Consider the following 19,737-nt stretch of genomic DNA (forward strand, 5'->3'; position numbering starts at 1 on the left):
TGGTAATCAGCCGAGGAAGATGAGCAATACAGTCAGAGAGATTACCTCCACTGACTTGCATTGGCTCTGTCCCTGTAATGAGCCCAGGCAGAGTCAGGCACGTAGTCCTAACAATGCACACCTGCCACTTGTTAACACTACCTGTGAAAATAAAAGGTGTCACGCACAAGCACGCTTCGAGCGAGGCGGGTCATGAGAAGGAACAGCTCTTTCAGGGCTGATGCGAACCAGGCTGTGAAAGTTGGAAGGCTAATGGGCTGTTCGACAATTGTACGGATAGAGAAAGAGGCTGGTAAGAAGAGAGAGAGCCATGTGAGAAATGCACACTTTTGGGAAGCCGTGAGCGTTCCAAGGCTAAAACCGATTGAGCGGAGGAAAGAAACCTTCAAGGTGCATGAAAGCGGCCCCCGACCCTACCGGGTAAAGGGCAAAGCCCGGGAGGAGCAGACGAGGCGTTAGTAACGGCCTTGACTACTGTATGAACAAGATGAAAGAAGACTAACACGTCCGGTGAGTTATCAGAGGCAACACACGTCTGGTTTGTGTTAAAAGCAAAAGTGAATGTAAACTGAAAGTTGCAGGTTGCGTGTGTGCCGATTAAACGCAGATGAAAAGGACAATTGCTGAATTGTAAAAGGAAAGGATACAAAGTGGTACTGTGAAGCAAAGTCACACATTCGAAAAGTCTCCGAGAAATGTTATGAGAGTTGAAAGATGTCAGAGCGGGAACCAAAGTATAGAAAGTAACTGCGATAAGGAAAGACATTTGAATAAAAGGAAAGCGAAGTATGTGAACTCTGAATATGCCAAGAGGGCAAAGTATATGAATTTTGGGGAAGGCCAAGAAGGCAAACTAAAGAGGATGAGAACTAGAAGTACCAAGAGGCATTGGTGTTACAAGATGAGAAAGATTAATGAATTGCAGAACTGTTGAGAGAGGTCAAAGTGGTCATGTTGAGGTCTATGTAAAATCCTTGCAGTTTCAAAAGTCTTAGACAGTGAAAAGATACCCAAGTTAAAATGTGGGGAGGGGAACCCCCACAAAGAGACTGACTCGAGCCCGGCAGAGGGAAGCCTGTGCAGAACTGTGATGTGAACAGAGTATTGATGACAAGGCTGTAGAACTCATGGTGACAACAAGTAAGACAGACACAAGTGATCACAGTTCGAGGGTGTTTATTGAACAATGAAGGCTGTAAACAGGTTGTAAAAACGCCTAATCTAAATCTAAATCTTAGATGGGAACAAGCGTCAACCATCAAATGAAAGGCAGTCCTAGGACCTATACAAAGAAACCTAATGCCAAACCTCCCAACTAATACAAAAAAGGGTGTAGGATAGTTCTTAAGACAAGAAAGAAGTGTTCTTAAATAATATTTCAGGATGCGGTAGCCTGGGTCTCCCTTCCCCATGTTTTGTGTATGGGGTAAAATGGGAGCTTGGAGCACAGTCTCGGGCTGCTTCAGCATGAGAGGACAGTCCACTGGCAGTTCTCAGGCTCGTCGATGGCCAAGTCTCGTTTCCTTAGAAAGTGTCTTGCCTTCGGGGCCTAATGTGTTCAAATAACAAAAAGTTCCTTTAACAAATTAACACTTTGTTTCCAATGCTTGGTGGGGGAAGGGATCACCCCTGGGTGCTGACCCTTCTCAATTGTTAATCACAGTTTCTTTATCAAACAACTTTGGGTGATAGCTTCACCTCTGGATCTCCCTCAGTCGGGCTCAGACCCCTCTTCTCTTTTGCAGGATTTCTCCTACCTCTCTTTCACAGTGCTTGTAGATCAGTCTTTCGATTGTACAGGGATTTTGCTTGACCCTCTGTATGACCACTTTGACCTGTTTCGCTGGCCCTCCTATGGCCTTCAGGTATCCGTAATTTCTCTCATATGGGGCTCGACCAGAGTCTCTTGAGTTAGCACCCACATGGTGCCGGTTTCCCTCTGCGACTGGTCTCCCCTTCACACGTTTTACAGTGCATTCAAAGTTCATCAGCTTTGGTTCAAAACTTGCCACTTTGCGATTCTTAATGAACATAGCCCCAGTTCTTATCAGTTCTCCCCTCGACTCACCGGCTGTGATGAACCGGTTGGCTGTTGCCTCTCTGCAGTCAAGGCCGGTACCACGGGCGTGGGAGCTTCCCTCGCTCCTGCTTATTGGCATAGGTTTTCCCCATGTACTGTTGACATCTGCTGCAGGACACTTGTGCTATTTTTCGCGGTTTTAGGGTCTCTTCCACGAAGGCTTTGCAGGTCTGAGACGAAAAGGGCACAGTCACTTCTCTCCTCGCTACCCTCTCGCTTCCTGCCGCCTTTCTTCTTCTCTTGAACTGCTGCGTGTTAGTCGTCTCTTTATGCTTTCTGCCGTGCTCGCCTTGCTCTCCCCTGCTCCACCTTTTATCACTGTGGGGAAAAGGAAGGGCCGTCAGGTGTCTGTGATTTGAGTCAATTGCCTGACTTTGCCTGACCCTCGGGTCGGGACATGTCAGGTACACAGATTTAACATTAGTCTGTTGTCTTTCGTGAGGAAAGACACAGTGTTCATGTTTGAAGGGAAAAGGGGTGAAGTGTCAGAAAATCCTACAGGATGGGACGGGGAAGGTTCGAGTCATGGACCAGAATTACTGGGCTGGAGAACAGAACACGGGATCGTGGGGATGGTAGTGTTCTGTCATAGTAGATTGGGTGTTTGGAAGGTGACAATCAGGGGGACGGGATTGGTAGGGTTTGTGGGATGACCAGGATTAATAGTATGAAGTGAACTGGTGGAAATCTGGGAATGGTAGTGTTTTGTCTGAACAGAAGGGGACTGCGGGAAATAGTGACCAGAGGGGTGTGGAAAAGAATGACCAGGTGCATGCGGATATGGCACGCAACTACAGGGTTTTTTGGAAGAGACGGTTTCTGAATGGGACGGGGTTTGATATCCTAGGGAACAGGTTATATACAGAGGGGTTGGTGGATTTGGGTAAGCGAGATTCAATGGGAAGAAGGGGGGGCAGATGTGGCACAGCCTATACACGTCTCGGGGATCTCACGCTCCTCATATACTCCCCTGGTAACATACCGCGTCTCACCTGAGCATAACCCTGTGTACCCCTATCCAGGTGAACCTCACGCACTCGTCCACCCCATGGGTTGGGATCTGAGAGCGCCAGCCTTCCCCTGGCCACCTGAATAAGGGTTTCCTGAGGTCTATTTGGGAGAACACCCTCAGGTTTCTCACAAGGCAGACAAACCCTAAGGAAGTGATTGCACTACCAGAAGGTTGAACTGTCGAATTGTACCAATAAGCCAAGTGTGCAACACTGATGGAACTGTGCCATCCACCTATCCTTTTTAAGAAACTCTCTAGACTCTGTGGGACTGAACGTCTTGTTACTCACACCATTCTGACATTTCTGTTGAGACACTATTTTCCTTTGTATTCCCTTAACACAGTTGTCATTTTGAGAAGGAGGGCAAGGTTAGGTTTTCTTAGTTTAGGCCTTTTTATTTTGACTAGTCTGACTTTATTTAATGGTCGAGACTACTCCCATTCTAGAGTCGGGGCAAGTTGGGAATTCTACCAACTCAGCCAAAATACTAAATAAAGATTTTCAAATCTTGTATCCATTGTGTCTGTGTCTACTGCTCAATTCCATGCCTTCCTCACAAGGTGTAATACATTTTGCAGCAGCTAACAGCCATTCCCCTGCATATGCTCCCCCCTGCTAAAGTAGAATCTATGTTCCTGCACTATCAAGAATGCACTCTATTTTTCAGATGACATTTCTTTAGTTAAGCATTGTTCATCTTGATTTTGTTGTCGGTGGGTGATGAAGAATGGTATACCTGCATACCTCTGCCATGCATATGGTGTTAAGATTAATATTCTCTTTCATTTTACAGAATACCTTAAAGAGATGACTGAGAAGCCTCTGGACGTTCCAGAGTATGACAATACATCATACGTGCCTACTATCCACATGAGAGGGCTGCCTTTCCAAGCCTCGGCAGAAGACATTGCAAATGTATGTAAACGTAAGAATTCTTGGCAATACAGACCAAATCCAGTGAGGTTAATTGATATTTCCCATTCCTGTTTCTAGATCTAGTTGGTTTTCTGCGCAGTTGGCTTTTGGGATTTATAGATGTTTTTCCTTGTGCGAGTCCCTTGCTAGGCACCTTGGCATTTTCCATTTCTTTATAATCCTTGTATTACTCCTAAATATTGGACACCAGTGTGTGAGTTATGCTATCGATAAAGATCTTGGCACTGTAACTTATTCTGTGTTATGGTGCCATCCTAATTGGTTGTACAACCACTTTGTAGCAGTCTATACAATATCAGAGGATAAATATCCATTTGTTCATCCGTCTGCTCCAACCCACAAAGACAGTCCAGCCTGAAGTGCCATGTATTTAATCTCCTGAACATTTGTTCCAGCAGTAACCCCAAATGCGTCTTTCAAATGGATTGTGTCCTCACACGCATTCCTCATCTTAGATATTCGTATCAGCTTTGCTTTTTCGAAAAAAAAATAAATTCCACACCAGATGGTGCTGTGCTTGATGTCGTGGTGTCGATATCCCTCGAGGGCTGCCTTAGAGAGTCAACATCATCCATAGTATAAATTGCTCGAGCCGCGCCCGTTTGCTTAAGTTCCGTTTTTCCGAAAGCTTTTGCTTCGTGTGTAGGATAACAGCGCTTCAGTCTTTCGAGATGCCTTCATCTAATCCTTCTACCCCTAAAACTGGCTTCAATAAATGCCAAAATTGCGGGAAGAAAATGTCCATAACTGATCCCCATCAAGTCTGCCTCTGGTGCCTGGGTCCCGACCTTCGAGTGGACGACTGCGGTTCCTGTCAAGCTATGACTGGTAAAGCTCTCAAGGAACGACGAGGTAAATTGGCGGTTGGGGAGGAATCTCTGAAGGCCTCTTCGAAGAAAAATAAAGACTCTGCGGGGTCTAGGGAAGTGTCCCGGCATACGTCTACGAAGTCTAGATCGAGGAGTCGGTCGAGAAAATCTTCTTCTTCGAAGAAGGCAAAGAAGAGACGCCACCGATCTCCATCTTCTTCTTCGTCTTCTGATACAGGGGTTATCACTTGTCCATTTGAGCATGATTCCCCTAGAAAATGGGAGGCTTTTAGAGCCTCAATGGTGCAAATCTTCGAGAATGCGGCCTGACCCCCTCGAAGAAATCATGTGAAGACCATGCTCCAGCTCATTCCAAGGATGACGGATGAAGGTCAGAGACTAGACGCTCTAAATCCGGCGAAAAATCGTTGAGGGTGTTGTCGAGGGAAACCTCCCCGGTACCTCATAAAAAGTGCAAGACAGGCCTATCGCTGCATAAACCGAAGGCGACGCCAGACCAAATGGCGCCAGGTTCTAAACCTTCATCGAAACCTGTGTTGAAGGTTTCCTCGACACCTCTGTCGAAGGCTCTGTCGACACCTTCCTCGACAGCGCCTCTATCTAAAGCACCTTCGACCTTATCAAAGCCAGCCTCCACAACATCGACGCCATCGACGCCTTTATCGAGGACAACATTGATTCTGGCACCATTATCGACACCATTGGCAAAACCAAGGTTGATGCCTTCACAAACCATGGGTAAAATGTATACCCATGTACCAAGAAAATACTTTTTCAAGTCTATGGCCTCTATTTATGAGGAAGAACAATCCTCAGAGGAGATTTCCCCTTTTGGGGTGAGATATGGTACAAAGAATGTTCCTGAGGAACTAATTGACCATCAGTCAAAAATGTTTGACCTCGGACTGTCTCCAAACAGCTAGTGGTATAGATACTTCACCTGAATTGGAATTTGACAGACCTGACCGAGCTGATCATGCTGATTCAGCATATAGAAATATTATGACTAGGGTGGTGGAGTTCATGGGTTGGAACAGATATTCGCCCACCTACGAACAGGATGACATGACGGACATTCTCAGTCAAGGTCCTCAAAAGGATCCTGTTCTTCCTTTTCATACAGCACTACAAAGGAAGGTTATGGCCACATGGTAAAGCCCAGAATCTGGACCGGCGGTAAACAAAGATTTTGCTAGGAAATATAGACCCTCATCCTCTGATCCAGACTATTTTATTAAGCATCCTCCAGACTATTTAACTAAGCATCCTACACCTGAAAGCTCAGTTGTCCAGGCAGCTACGTTCACCAGACAATCTGCATATCCCTCTATTCCTCTCGATGGGGATAAGAGAATTGACGCCTGGACTCGCAAGATTTTTTTCTTCGAGCAGTATGGCTTTAAAGTCAACAAATGTGACTTGCACCCTTGCAAGGTTTACATACACCCTGTGACATTGTATTAGTGCTGCAGCTGAGCACATTCCTGAGGGCGAGGAACGAGACAGATTTCTGGCAATTGTAAAAGATGGAAAGGAGGCTATGGTGGAATGCCTCCATTCAGGACTGGACACGGCTGGCAGCATCAGCAGGTCCATGGCTTCTAGCACAATGCTACGCAGGTTTGCATGGCTGAGAAAGTCGGGTTTTGCACCAGATGTGCAGGCCAGACTTCTCAATATGCCAATTGACGACTTGAGGTTGTTCGGCAGCAAGGCGGAGGAAAGTTTGGAGAAGCTGCAGACCTCTAAGGCGGCGGCGGCTAAGTCACTTAGTGCCTCCATACGTCAACCTCAGCAACACTCCTACTCGGGCTCATCTTTGTGCAGGGGTCATCCTTTTCGTTTTTATTCCTCCTTTAGAAGGGGAAGAGAACAGGCTCGTCAAAGAATATGTCCTCGTGGTGGACGAGGAAAGGGTGCGAGGTCAGCAGCAGCAATTGTCCCCTTAGCCGCTGCTGCAGCCGCCTCTAAACCACTCTGAGGCCTTGACCCACAAGACACCGGTGGGAGGCAGGATCGGTCAGCATCTGAACGAATGGCGGGCCATTACCTCATATGCTTGGGCACTGGAAACAGTGGCTCAAGGTTACTGGCTTCCTTTTCAGAAAAGGCCTCGGGACCATCCACCGGGATACAACTCTGTAAAAATTCCAGATCTGCGCCTGTTGCAGGAAATTTTAAACCTGCTAGAAAAAGGTGCAATAAAACATGTACCTGTAGCGGAGAGGAACAAGGGTTGGTTTTCCCCATACTTTCTCATCCCAAAGAAGGACTAAGGATTGAGACCCATCTTGGACTTGAGAAACTTGAACAAGTTCCTCAGGAAGGACAAGTTCAAGATGGTAAACCTTTCTCAGACCCTTCAGGCTCTCCAACTCCAAGACTGGTTTGTATCATTGGACCTTCAGGATGCTTACTTTCATGTGCCAATCCATCTCAAGCACAAAAGTACCTGAGATTTGCGGTTGGCAGTTCTCACTATCAGTTTCGAGTTCTGCCATTTGGGTTGACCTCCGCCCTGAGGGTTTTCACCAAGCTGATGCCGGAAGTGGCAGTGAGTCTCGGGAGAAGAGGGGTTTCACATCAACCCTTACCTGGATGATTGGTTAATCGGGGCACGTTCACCCAAACAGGCCCAGAAACATCTGAGCATGACCTGCCACTTCTTACACAGGCTGGGCTTCTCCCTCAATTACAAGAAGTCCCATATGATACCATTCCAAAGACTCCAATTCATCGGAGCAGTCCTGGATACTTCCTCTGGGAAAGCCTCGCCTCCCGAGGTGAGAGCTCATCACATTCTGCAGATGGTAACAAAGTTCCAGAATGCCCAGCATCTGCCGGCCTTTGATTTTCTGAGGTTGCTTGTCCTCATGCCATCCTGCATTTTTCTGGTGCCGGAGGCCAGATTGAGAATGAGATCCCTTCAATGGGTCAGTAAGACTGAGATTCTACTTATCGGCACACCCACTCCCTCCTTCCCTGCAGCTCTCTGGCTGGCCTTTCTGGGCCCACTTCCTGTTCCCACCTGCAAGGCTAAAAACCTTGGTGTCATCTTCGACTCCACACTATCCTTCTCACTGCACATCTCTGACGTCTCTAAGAAGTCACACTACCAGCTGCACCTCCTCAGAGGTATTCTTCCTTTCCTCTCCTTCCCCCAGAAGCTCACCATCTCCAGAGCCATGGTTCTCTCTAGGCTGGACTATTGTAACAGCCGCTATCTAAATCTGCCTGCCTCTACTCTCCGCCCTCTGCAAATTATCCAGAACAGGACTGTGAGACTTGTCCTTGGCTTCAAGCCCAGGGATCGGCTCTCTGCAGGACTGAAATCTCTGCACTGGCTCCCAGTGGCTGGAGGGGTTAAGTTCAAAACCCTCTGCATTGTCCACAAGGCCTTCCGGGGCCTGGGACCGAAATACCTTCAAATCCCTCTTCCCAAATACCTTCCTTCTCGAGCTCTTTGCTCATCCGCCTCCAACTCCCTCAGGGTCAGTCGCTTTTCCAAGCAACAAGTTGGTGGTAGATCTCTGTCCTCGGCAGGGGCCTCCCTCTGGAACAGCCTTCCTGAAACTTGAGGAGAACCAGCTCCGGTTCCGTAAGCACCTCAAAACCTTCCTCTTTGTTTCTGCTTTCTCTCCCTCTCTGCCCTGCTGAATTTCTGGCTGAAACTGCACTGGTCCATACTACCTGGCCACCCTGTCTGATCTCGGGCGCAGGCACCGCCAGGTACACACCTGTACTGCCTCCCCACTTAGGTCTGTACTTACCTTGCACTATCCACCATCTGGCTGTTTTTATTATTTTATTTATTCTAATACCCCTTACTGCACTTTCCACTCTCCCGTCCCCCTTGCACTTTTCCCCTTTCCCCCCTTCCCATGCACTTGCGCGATCTGAATGACACCAGGCCTAATAAGATCGTTGTTTTGTCGTCCTTTTTGTGTCCCCCCTCCCTTTCCTCATCGTGCCTTGAAACACTTGTGTATAGGCGCGTTATAAATACCATATCATATCTTCTTGACTCAATGGTCCCAATTTTCAGGGAATGCGTCAGATCTTTTGCAAGTTCTGGCCAGAGTGGCTCAAGATCTTCTATGGGGGGCTTGCAAGGACAATATTTTCAAGGGACAATCATTTTGGCAACCATGGCCGGAGCTATCAGTAGTGACTGACGCCTCACTCACAGGGTGGGGAACTCGCACCAGCGATCTGACAATTAGCTTTCGTCGGTCTCCATCTGATTCCCAAACTACACATCAACCTTTTAGGAGATGATGGCAATCAGACTATCCCTGAAGTCCTTTCTGCCCTCTGTACGGGGAAAGAAGGTCCTGATAATGATTGACAAAACAGTGGCCATGTACTACCTCAACAAGAGAGGAGGTGTAGGGTTACTACCACTGTGCAGAGAGGCAATGCAGCTGTGGTTCTGGGCAATACACAAAGGATTATCTCTGTTGGCAGTTCACCTAGCCGGAGAGAAAAACACAGTGCAGACGCTCTGACCAGGCAGAGCACAGTCTCCAACGAGTGGGAAATAGCTCAGGAAGTCCTTCAAGAGATCTTCGCCCTTTGGGGAACCCCTCAGATGGATCTGTTTGCGACCAATGTCAACCGGAAGTGCAATCAATACTGCTCAAGGGAATTTCCTCCAAGAGGATCTCTAGGGGACGCGTTTGTGGTGAACTGGGAATTTCCACTTCTGTAGGCGTTTCCTCCAGTCCCTATGATTCCTCACGTAATCAGGAAGTTGAGAAAGTTCAGGAAAACCAAGATCCTAATTGCCCCGCATTGAGCCAGGAGGACGTGGTACCCGGACCTTCTGGACATGTCCATCTGCCCTCCAATAAGTCTTCCACAAAGAGAGGATTCTCGCAAGAGGAAGGTCAGGTTCTCCATCAAGACGCATGGTTTCTGAGAGGCTGAGATATAAGGATTGGGACCTCCCGGACGACATAATGGAGATTTTGCTTTCGGCCAGAAGGCCAGCAACAAAATCCTTGTATCAGTGTTGTTGGAACAAGTTCAGTAACTGGTGCAAGGATAACAATGTGGATACATTTCTATGTGGTACACCTATGGTACTATCTTTTCTATTACATTTAGCCAGTCTGGGGCTCTTTCTATTTTTAAGTGCTCCTCGGAAGAGGTGTCTTACTTAAAAATTCCATTGATTGTGCAGTTTTTAAAGCGTCTCACTAACTTGTACCCTCCAGTCCCATTTTCAAGTCCCAGTTTGGGATCTAAATTTAGTATTAAAATTCCTTACATGCATTCCTTTCGAGCCTTTGCATTCTTGTCCGCTAAGACTTCTCACTTTGAAGACCGTCCTTCTAGAGGCCATTACATCAGCTGGCAGGGTGAGTTAAGGCTCTCTCTTGCAAGCCTCCTCACACCATTTTCCATAAAGACAAAGTTATACTTAAAGTCAAACCTTCATTTATACCAAAAATAGTCTCTGACTTTCACTTGTCTCAAAATATCACATTGCCATCTTTCTATCCTCCCCCCTCGCCCTCATGAAAGTAAGGAGGAAGAAAGACTCCACAGGCTGGACCCAAAAAGGGCTCTCAGCTTTTATATTTCTAGACTTGCAAAATTTCGGCCAAGTGACCAACTTTGCGTTGGATATACCGGACACAAATTGGGCCTAGCAGTAACAAAACAGACCTTATACAGATGGATCATTTTAGCATTTGGAGAATGTTACAGGCTGGCAGCTTAAGAACCTCCAGATGGGCTAAGAGCTCATTCTACTAGGGGCATGGCAACTTCAACGGCTCTTCAGAGGGGTGTCCCGTTGCAAGCTATTTGTGCAGCGGCCACCTGGTCATCTATGTACACTTTTGTGAAACACTATTGTTTAGATTCAACCTCATTCCAAGGACGTCTTTTTGCTAAGGCCTTTCTACATACGGTCCATGAGTAGAATGAATTAGTACTCCCTCCTCTAAATTTTCACAGCTCCCTCTGGTGTGGAATTGTTTTTTCCGAAGCAACAAAACTGATGATACGAATATCTAAAATGAAAAATACGTGGGAGGAATATCCAATCAAAAGAACGTTACAGTTGGTAAGTAACTTGTTCTTACCCCATTCTGAGATGTCTTATGCCTTCTGATTTTAAACCCCTGCCCATATTAAGACATTTTAAAAAATATTTTTTTTAATGTATTTTTTTTTTAATAACACGCTTTATGCCGGATTCCAGCCTAAAAATGTGGGACAGGGTATCTAACCTGTGCTGCTCCGCAATGTCTTGTGCTCAAGACAAGCAGGTTGCCCCAGAGCCATCATCCCAGCACCTTGAATGTCACGCACGTGGCCCCACCTCTAATTTCTTTAAAGACCTATCTTTGCTTTTTACACAGCAACCGTTTCGGTACCCACGTCTGTGCTATTCTCTTGAACCAGTTTATCAAAATAAAATGCCATTTAGCCAGGTACTAATGGCGGAAACATCTGTGTTGGTGGCTGTATTAGCTAGTAATTGTGTCAAAGAACCTCGTTAAAGGCCCAAGCAAAGGTTTTCTGCCCAGTGTCTGGGACCAAGCAAGATTGATGAGGTTTTTTTGACATACTGACTCTAGGGCCATCTTCCACTAGTTAAGGAAGGCCCCTGGTCCACTTGGTCATCCCACTAGAAGTCCCCAGAATAAGGCAGGGGAATTTCATTATGCTATCGAAATAAGAGGTTTTAAGGATGACTTGGCAATCCAGATGTGGGTCTCCTGTTCCCTGATGCTCCCGAGAAGCTGCATCTCTCCCACATTTGACTTATTCTGCCCAATAAGGGAGAAGCAGGTACAACCTCACCCGAAGTTCCTTAAAAGCACCATTCCCCTGGTTGGGCTTCTGCAGAGATGTGCAGCTGTTGCAAGTCCAATAACCTCAGTATATATAATATGAAGGAAATCAGTATTTTGCCCTGCCCGCATTGTACACGAGCTGATGCAAAGGACTCAAAAGGAATCCTATCTTGTTTTAACTGCTGGCCTGCAGGGGGTGAAGCCACTAGACCTGTTCGCATTATACTGGAGACAGGTCCCCAAGCGGATTCTTTCCGTTTATTTGCACAGCGCACATAGCTCATTACCATTGGGTTTTCTCTCAGACTGTTTTCAAAAACCACCTGTTATGTTGTAAACTTCCAATTATTTTCAGCAGTGAATTTGTTGCCGAATGACCATTTCCATCTCTTGTTGATTGCCTTAAGAATGGCTTTAGGCGGCATGCAGTGTTTATATCGTAAGTTTTATAGTGAAAGACACATATATCGAGTATTTTATAACGAAAACCTGTATACCGAATGTATTTTGGGATGGGGGTAAAGGGTTACGTTTTTTGGGGAAATGTTTGGGGTGGGTTTTAACGGGGTAAATAGGAGTTTGGAGGGGGCAAAAAAAATGCATTCGGTATAAAGGTTTTCGTTATAAAATACTCGATACGTCTCTTTCACTATATCGTTTTCGAAAGAAAACTGTGAGCTTACTTGCCCAATGAGGTTTAGGAGATGTGCCTCCAGGTGCCAGCATGGAAAGTGTCACTGGGAGTCTGCTTTCTCAGTGCTTTTCGGGAACTTTCACGCTACTTCTCACGTGCAACGTTTCGATGCTTATCGATGTTAAGATTGGTTTGTGCTTTCAGAACTAGAACTCCACACGTGTGCATGCAGCTTGACTCCTGCCTTTCATGTTCACTATTTTTTTTTGTCGTGTTTAATCTTGAAAATGTTCTATCGAATGTGACGCCAAATTCCAGCATGTGACTTGACTTGCATTGACACTTTGTACTTTACTTGCTTTGGCTGTGGTTCTAAAAGCTTCACTTCCTTGTAGTCTCTGTGGCACTTGTCTGCGAGCTTAGCCCCTTGCTCCGAAACGTCTCTCCTGCATTTGCTTCCTTGCCCTGTTATCATAAAGTGGGTTCGCTGTGTTAAGCGTCTCTCCCTCATGTGGCCTTTTCTGCTTACTAGCTTGGGTCTGTAAACCTCTGGAGCTGCAGATCGTGTCCTTGCTGGTGATCCCTTCCGTGTAATTCTTAGTTCCAGATAGCATATAAATCACTCGGTCGTAGGGACCGTTCAAGGATTTTTCTTTTCTTTGTGACAAGGGTCAATTATGAATCTGAGGGAGACACCATCCCTCTTTCTCATATCTGTAATTGACCCTTGCCACACGCCGGGTCTTTGTAACCCCTTGTTAGTGCTAGTGAAGGTGCACCCCTACTGTCTAAAAAGTGTCTTAACCTGCAGCTGGAAGATGCTGGAAGTCAGGGACGACTTTACTGTCTCTACTCGAAGTGTTGGTCTTCTAATGACAACTTGGCTAGTGCTGTGTGCTTACACTGGTTTGAGTCATGTTGTCTTTGCTCGCCCACTCTCGCCTCCTCCTCTGCTGTGACCGCCCCCCAATCACTCCTCTCTCCTTTCTGATGTAACCTCAATGTTTCACTTTTTTTTCTTGCCTCCACCCGTTGATGTTATATCTCATCCCACTCCACTTCCCATTTTGACCTTTACTCCTCCCCTCTGCCACTCACCTCCTCCCCTCTGCCACTCCCCTAACACACTGTACCATTCACCTCACATTTACTCCTTACACAAGTTTCTCTACTCACCTGTCACCCAAATGCGCACAATGCAGAACCACTTCTACTCCGGAGTGAATACCACACCTGCTCCATGAATTTCCTCCAGAAGCTACCATTATTTCCTTCGTCATGCTGGTCTCTTGGTCATTCTCCACCTCTGACCTCACCCAGAAAAAAAAACACACTTTCCGCTTCCTGTCCCCGGTTTAAATCCTTCTCATATGAGGATTGGACAAATATCTGTTAGGAAAGATTTCTTAATTGTGGGTAATTTTCCTTCCATGTGGCAACCCTAAACTTTTTGCTGTTGTTTTCACCAGGATCTAGACTTTGCCAGAGAAGTGCAGCCTTCTGCCGCACTCCTCTCGGCTTTCGCTCCATTCTTATGGGGACGTTGTTTTCCGTAGTTTCTTTATCATGTTGCAGCTTTCGCGCAACATGGCACATGAGGGCACTGTAAGCTAAGTTACTGCTCTCTTGGGTCTCTAGTCTTCTACAGGCCCTAGATACTCTCTTTGGATGGTAAATGAACGGTGCAAGTGAATCACGGACGGGAATGGTGGCAGCGATCGTTTCTTGTGTTTTTGAGCTCCTTTTGGCGTTTTAAGCGCGTTTCTCGCACTTAGCCCAAAATGGTGGCCTGGCTCCCAAAATGGCCAGACCACGCAGATCTTTGTCCTGTCCGATGACCGTCTTGCCCCCTCCACCTCCCCCAGGTCGAGCCGACCCGGGGCCTTCCTTATTTGGGCATGTACTTTCCCGCGAAACACAGATGCTTTCGCGGGCTTCTACAGGCCTGGTGTGTGCCTCCAGGATGGGGGCTGGAATGTCTGGTCCCAATACACATCCTGGGCACCAGAGAGTCTAGGGTGGTGGGAATGCCTGGGACCCCCGTGGTCCGTGATGAGGTCCACAGATGGTGCGAGTGTTTTATGAGCGGATCTCCCATTGGGTCCCCTCCGTTTTGGCGCGAAGGGCACCGTGGATAAGAGGGGGCTGGAAACGCCACTACCAGGTCGATCTCCTGAGTTCTCACGAACAAAGGAATACAGGAGACAAGTATCCTGCAACCACGAGGCTGAACCGAGGAATCGCTGGTGACCCGCTGAAGGACTGCTCCTCTGCACTGCTGTCGCTTTGTGAAACCCTTTCTACCTCTGATCGAACGAGAAGGCCTGTACTGGTACTTCGACCCTTGGAATAGTGGGAACAACTATTCTCGGCATTTTCACCATCTCCTGCACGTGAGCCTTTGGAAGTATCTCTGGGCCATCCAGCAGACTGACCAGCCTACCCAGGAGTCTTGCTCTGTAACCACCGTCAGGTTGTGTTGTATTACGAGTCCTTGTCACTCTCACACGATTCGTACACTTGGCATTCCCAGGTCTGAAGTGAGTAGTGTACATTTGGCTGAAATACACACTACCGCTCCATTGCCCTGCGGTGGTAACAAACTGTGCGGGTTCACTGCGTTTGGGACGCCCTCAACTCAACTTCTGCTGCTGTGGAATTTACACGACGACGAGACGTCCCCTGCTCCCGTCTGAACCTGCCAGCACTGAAACTGACGCAGAGAAGCCTGGATCTGCTTGCATCGGGGACCGGTGAGTAGCATCGCTAGGAACTGGTCGCCGTCCTGCAGGAGCCCATAGCTTTTCCCCGCTGTGACTAACAGCACGACTTTCCGTACTCGCGCTCTGCTTCTGCCCACAGTGGAGGCTGCGCTTGAGTCGCAGAGCTCTGTTCATCTTCATTTGTTCACCGAACTAAACTGCTTGATTCCCTCGAAGAGACTCCCCTTTTTGCCCATTGGCACCAGCGTGTGCAGGTACTTTTGAGCACAAGGCTCCACTCTTCGTAGGGCTTGGACTTCCTTTTAGTTAGGTGCCTCTGAAGGCAGACTGGGTCTAATTATTATTCGCACGGCCTGTTTTTCTCCCCATCTAGGTGGTCTACATATTCCGTGCGTCTAACTCGTTAGACTCGTTTGTATTTGTATATATATTGTATTGGTTTGGTATGTGTTGGTTTACTGGAGTTTTATTGTGATTTCTCGCTACGGTCAATGTTACAAAGGCCTTGTAATAAATGTTTATATAATTTTAATATAACACCTGCTTGGAGTCATTTGTAAGTGTCCTTGCTTTGTGTGCTCATTGGGGGCTTTCAGTCACCCTCACCCCTCTTGAGACCTAGTCTTGACTGCCGCGATCGCTACCTTGATTGGTCTGGCTTGTCCAGAGGTTACCCTGTTCCAAGAAACTAGGCTGGCCTTCTGAACCTCTGCGCCTCCAGGACAGAGTTCAGAAATCCGTCTTAACAATATCCTTGTCCCATCTGGCCCTGTCTTCCCCACCCAGAGCATGTATGTGCGATTAAAAGATCATAAGAAGGTGCCCATGTTCTCCACATTGGCTTGCTGTGTACCAAAGATGATGGGGCATGAAGTACAATGTCCGAGGTTGTGTTTTGGGACCCGTTCCCTTGGGGTATCCAGGGGAAGGCTGGTTATTTTTTTGCCTTGTTGGCCTTAGTGGTCCATGTGATATTTGACTGATTCTGCAAGCTTGCTGTGGCCTCTACCGGTTCTTTGAGACTGGTCACTGCACTGTATATTTGCACAGCTACAGGTGGTGCCCATCTCATGGCCGTGTGCTTCTGCAATTGGGCGTCTTTTGGCCCGTCGCTTCTTTGCTACTCTTCTTTTTGTTCTGCGTGCCGGGCACTGGTGCGGATTTCTCTTGCTTGGTATCCTCTGTTGGTTCTTTGCATCGTTCTGTGGGTCTCTGATAATGGAAAGAGACCGTCCAGTTTCTGAGACATGAGGCAAGGCTGGCGATAAGGGACTGGAAACAAATATACTGCACAAGGGGGTGGAGCACTGGAATTGGAACCCTCTTAGCTGTGCCTGGCCATAGGACTAAGGCTGGTTCTGTATTCCTCCCTACCCTTCTAACCCTCCCTATCCTTCTACCCTTCTAACTCCCTGAAGAAGGGGATTCCTACCCTCCTTTGACAACGACGTGTGGCTGGCCTTGTCACACCTGCCATCATACACAATATACACAAATGGGCATGTTTACTGAACAGAGATTCAGAAAATTGATTGCGATGCGCAGAAAATTGAAGGGACAAAAAATAATGTACATGCCGTTGATGTTCCGCTCCAAGATGCTTGCACGTACTAGTAGGCAGCTTGCAGTTTTGGAAAATGTTAGTAAAGCATATAATTTGATGATGAATTGTTCAAAAACAGTCAATATATTTTGCCAGTATTCCAGAGCTGGAAAGATAACGATTACATTTAGATTGACGCATGAAAAGATCTACCTAGTTGATTTTTTTGATTATGTAGGTATTCGGATTTCTAATAATGGGCTGTGGTCACAGCAGTTGAGGCAGTGTTATGTATCCTGAGGCATATTTATACATGCATTTCTCGCATGTATAAATGTGGTTTTAAACTGCCAAACCTACTCTAGAGGTTTATACATTTATGGTATGTACTGCCATAGTTATGAGCTAGAGGTTTGGGAACATTCCTTGGGAATAAAGCTAGAAGTGGTAGAGCAGAACCTTATTTAAAACTGCTATTGGCACTCCAATTTAATGCATCGTATATACCTGTGTACGTGGAAGTGGCTCTTTGCCATATATTTCTATGAACCAAATCTGAAGTCCGTTTCATTCTGGCTACGCCTGAACCATATTGAAAAATGAATTCTACATCAACGGATTTTTATCATATCGTGTAACGGAACTTGAGGATAGTAATTAGAAGTGGCTGACATTTTTTTAAACTATTTTTGTTTGACCTTGGTCATCTATGTTGTCATTCTGGCTCTTCTCTAGCAAGATAAAAATTATTTAAAGGTAGTTTTAAATAATTGGACTCTCACATTTACCAGCATATAATTCAGTGGGAGAAAAAACTAAGTTATCTGATTACTCTGTGTGTATATATGACATTTATTTGACTTGAATTGAAAAGAATGTGTTTAGAATTCGTTTTTATTAGATATTGTACCACTTGCGGTTTTTACCCCTCACGTTCCTATTTCTGATTCCGGATGCTTGGCTTATGGTAAAGCCCCCACCCCAAGCCGCCTTGGAATAGTGAAGCTGTCACCTTCCCTCCTGGGAATCGGGTGAGTGCGCCCGTGCTCCCTTTTACCTTCTCACCACCCCCACCCACCTTGCGCTCCTTTGATCCTCGCTGGCAACACTCGTGGTCCTGGCGCATCTCTGTCACGGCAATGGCCGCCATAGAAAGGGAGACAGGGCTACGTGTAGCTCCCTTCTCCCTAATCCATCCCAGCCATTTTTGTTTTGTAGTTTTCTTTGTTTTCTTTCAGGTTGTGAAACTGCAAAAACGCTGTTTATTAAACTGGTAAAAAGAACTCTGCAAAAAAAGCAAGGTTTCAGGAACAGCCTAGCCCACAGGAGGTTATCTACTCAAAACATGAGTTACATAATCTCTAAGAGAACTTGGACTCAAACCTAGGTCTTCAGGAGGACATAGATCCGATGTTTATACAATGCCCTCGTCCAATGCGGAAGAGCCGCCAGTGTCGTCCTCCGCTACAGAGGATACATTCTTATAATCGGACCTGGCCACAAGAGCAGCTACAAAATGTTGGATAAATGCAGAAAAACCCACTAAAGAGGTAGATTTTAATGAGGATGTGCTGGAGGAAAAGAAACAGGTGTCGCACTGCATACCTTTACTAGATACCATAGAAAAGCGGGTTAACCCCCCTCTACTAAAACCAACCTCCATTAGGGCAGTGCACACTAGGGTGGAGAAGTATGAAACCTCACCTTCAGACCCCTTATGCATTAGGTGACAACCTATCCCAGATGCCTTACTAGTTAATACGTCATGAAAAAGTGCATCACTACCTATGGTAGAAACTGAGTACCCGATACAGAGAGTAGACGCATACATGCTCTGGAGAAACAAGCAGCTATGTCTGCTGCATACAGCACGAGAATCGCTATTGCTACAGCGCTGATTGCCAGGTACAGTATATCCCAATAGGATGGCATAGAGGGCATAGCCAGGCACGTGCCTGATGAAATACAGGGAACATTTAGGAAGATCCTAGCAGAAGGGAAACATTGCAAATGCTATTTTTAAGAATAGTTTGGATGCAACCGAAACAGCGAGCCGACAGATAGCGGGGGCAGCTGTAGTCAGGAGACATGCGTGGCTAAGGAATATGGTGTTTAAACCAGAAACTCAGGCTGCTCTTATAGATAGACCTATGGACGAGTCACTCCTATTTGGAGCACAGTTTGAGAACAGGCTAAAAAAAGATCATGTCACCATAAAGACGCAAGGTCAGATTTCAGGAAAATCTGTTCAGTACAGAGGGTTCCCGGCAAATGCAGTCCTTTCGGCCAGCACCTTATACACAGACAGGTACAACCTAAATCCAGACAGGCTCCAACTAGTTAAAGGGTTCTCAGTCACAGCAGGTCACATACACTGCACAACACACAAAATATGCAGAGAGGTAAGACTGGGGGTAGATGATATCTAATTAGAGTGTCGTCCACCCAGGTCCTCATCCATGTATCCCCAGTAGGGGAACTGATAAAATCATACATCCACGCATGGGAGGGCATGAAATCAGATCAGTGGGTGTTAGACAAAGTGTCCCAGGGGTACTTCATCAAGCTCCTGAAGCCTCCTAACACGGCGGGAAAAGAAAAATGATAACTGAACACATGGAAGAATTACAGAAGGAGGTTGAGGCATTGCTACTGAAGGATGCCATAAAACCTGTACCCCCACAACATGTAAACAAGGCCATTCATTCTCTCTTTTTGTTAGTCCCCGAAAAGGACAAAACAGAAAGCCCAGTACTAGATTTACAGCCAGTTTACAACCATGTAAAACCACAAACATTTCAAATGATCACCCTGAAGGTCATTCCATTATTAAAGAAAGAAATATTCATGACGACACTGGACACGAAAGATGTATACTTTAATATTTCCATGTTTCAGTCACAGAAGATTTCTAATATTCTAGGTAGAGACAAAACGCTTCCAGTTCAAGGTATTACCTTTTGGAATAGCATCAGCACCACTTGTTGCTTGAAAGTTCTTGCAGTAGTGGCAGCTCATCTGTGCAGAGAGAACATACCAGTCTATCCCTATCTAGAGGATTGGCTCATAACAAGCAAAACTCTGTAATCCTGCCTAGAGAACACACAAAAGATCGGTAAACCCTTTCTACACGCTAGGCTACACCATCAACAAACAAAATCAAGCC

At 46.4% G+C, this 19,737-nt stretch overlaps 1 protein-coding gene across 2 annotated transcripts in view; it reads left to right on the top strand.

The window, feature by feature from the left end:
* Window positions 1-19,737, top strand: part of GRSF1 (G-rich RNA sequence binding factor 1) — a 415,554-nt gene that overhangs the window by 272,088 nt on the left and 123,729 nt on the right. For both annotated transcript variants that reach the window (XM_069626280.1, XM_069626281.1), the window contains one exon: window positions 3,887-4,008. In XM_069626280.1, coding sequence (XP_069482381.1) covers window positions 3,887-4,008 — 122 coding nt within the window. The remainder of the gene's footprint in view (window positions 1-3,886; window positions 4,009-19,737) is intronic.

This window comes from Ambystoma mexicanum, chromosome 6p (genome assembly GCF_040938575.1).
Source record: "Ambystoma mexicanum isolate Mex_15411 chromosome 6p, UKY_AmexF1_1, whole genome shotgun sequence".
In the NCBI taxonomy this organism is placed as follows: Eukaryota; Metazoa; Chordata; class Amphibia; order Caudata; family Ambystomatidae; genus Ambystoma; species Ambystoma mexicanum.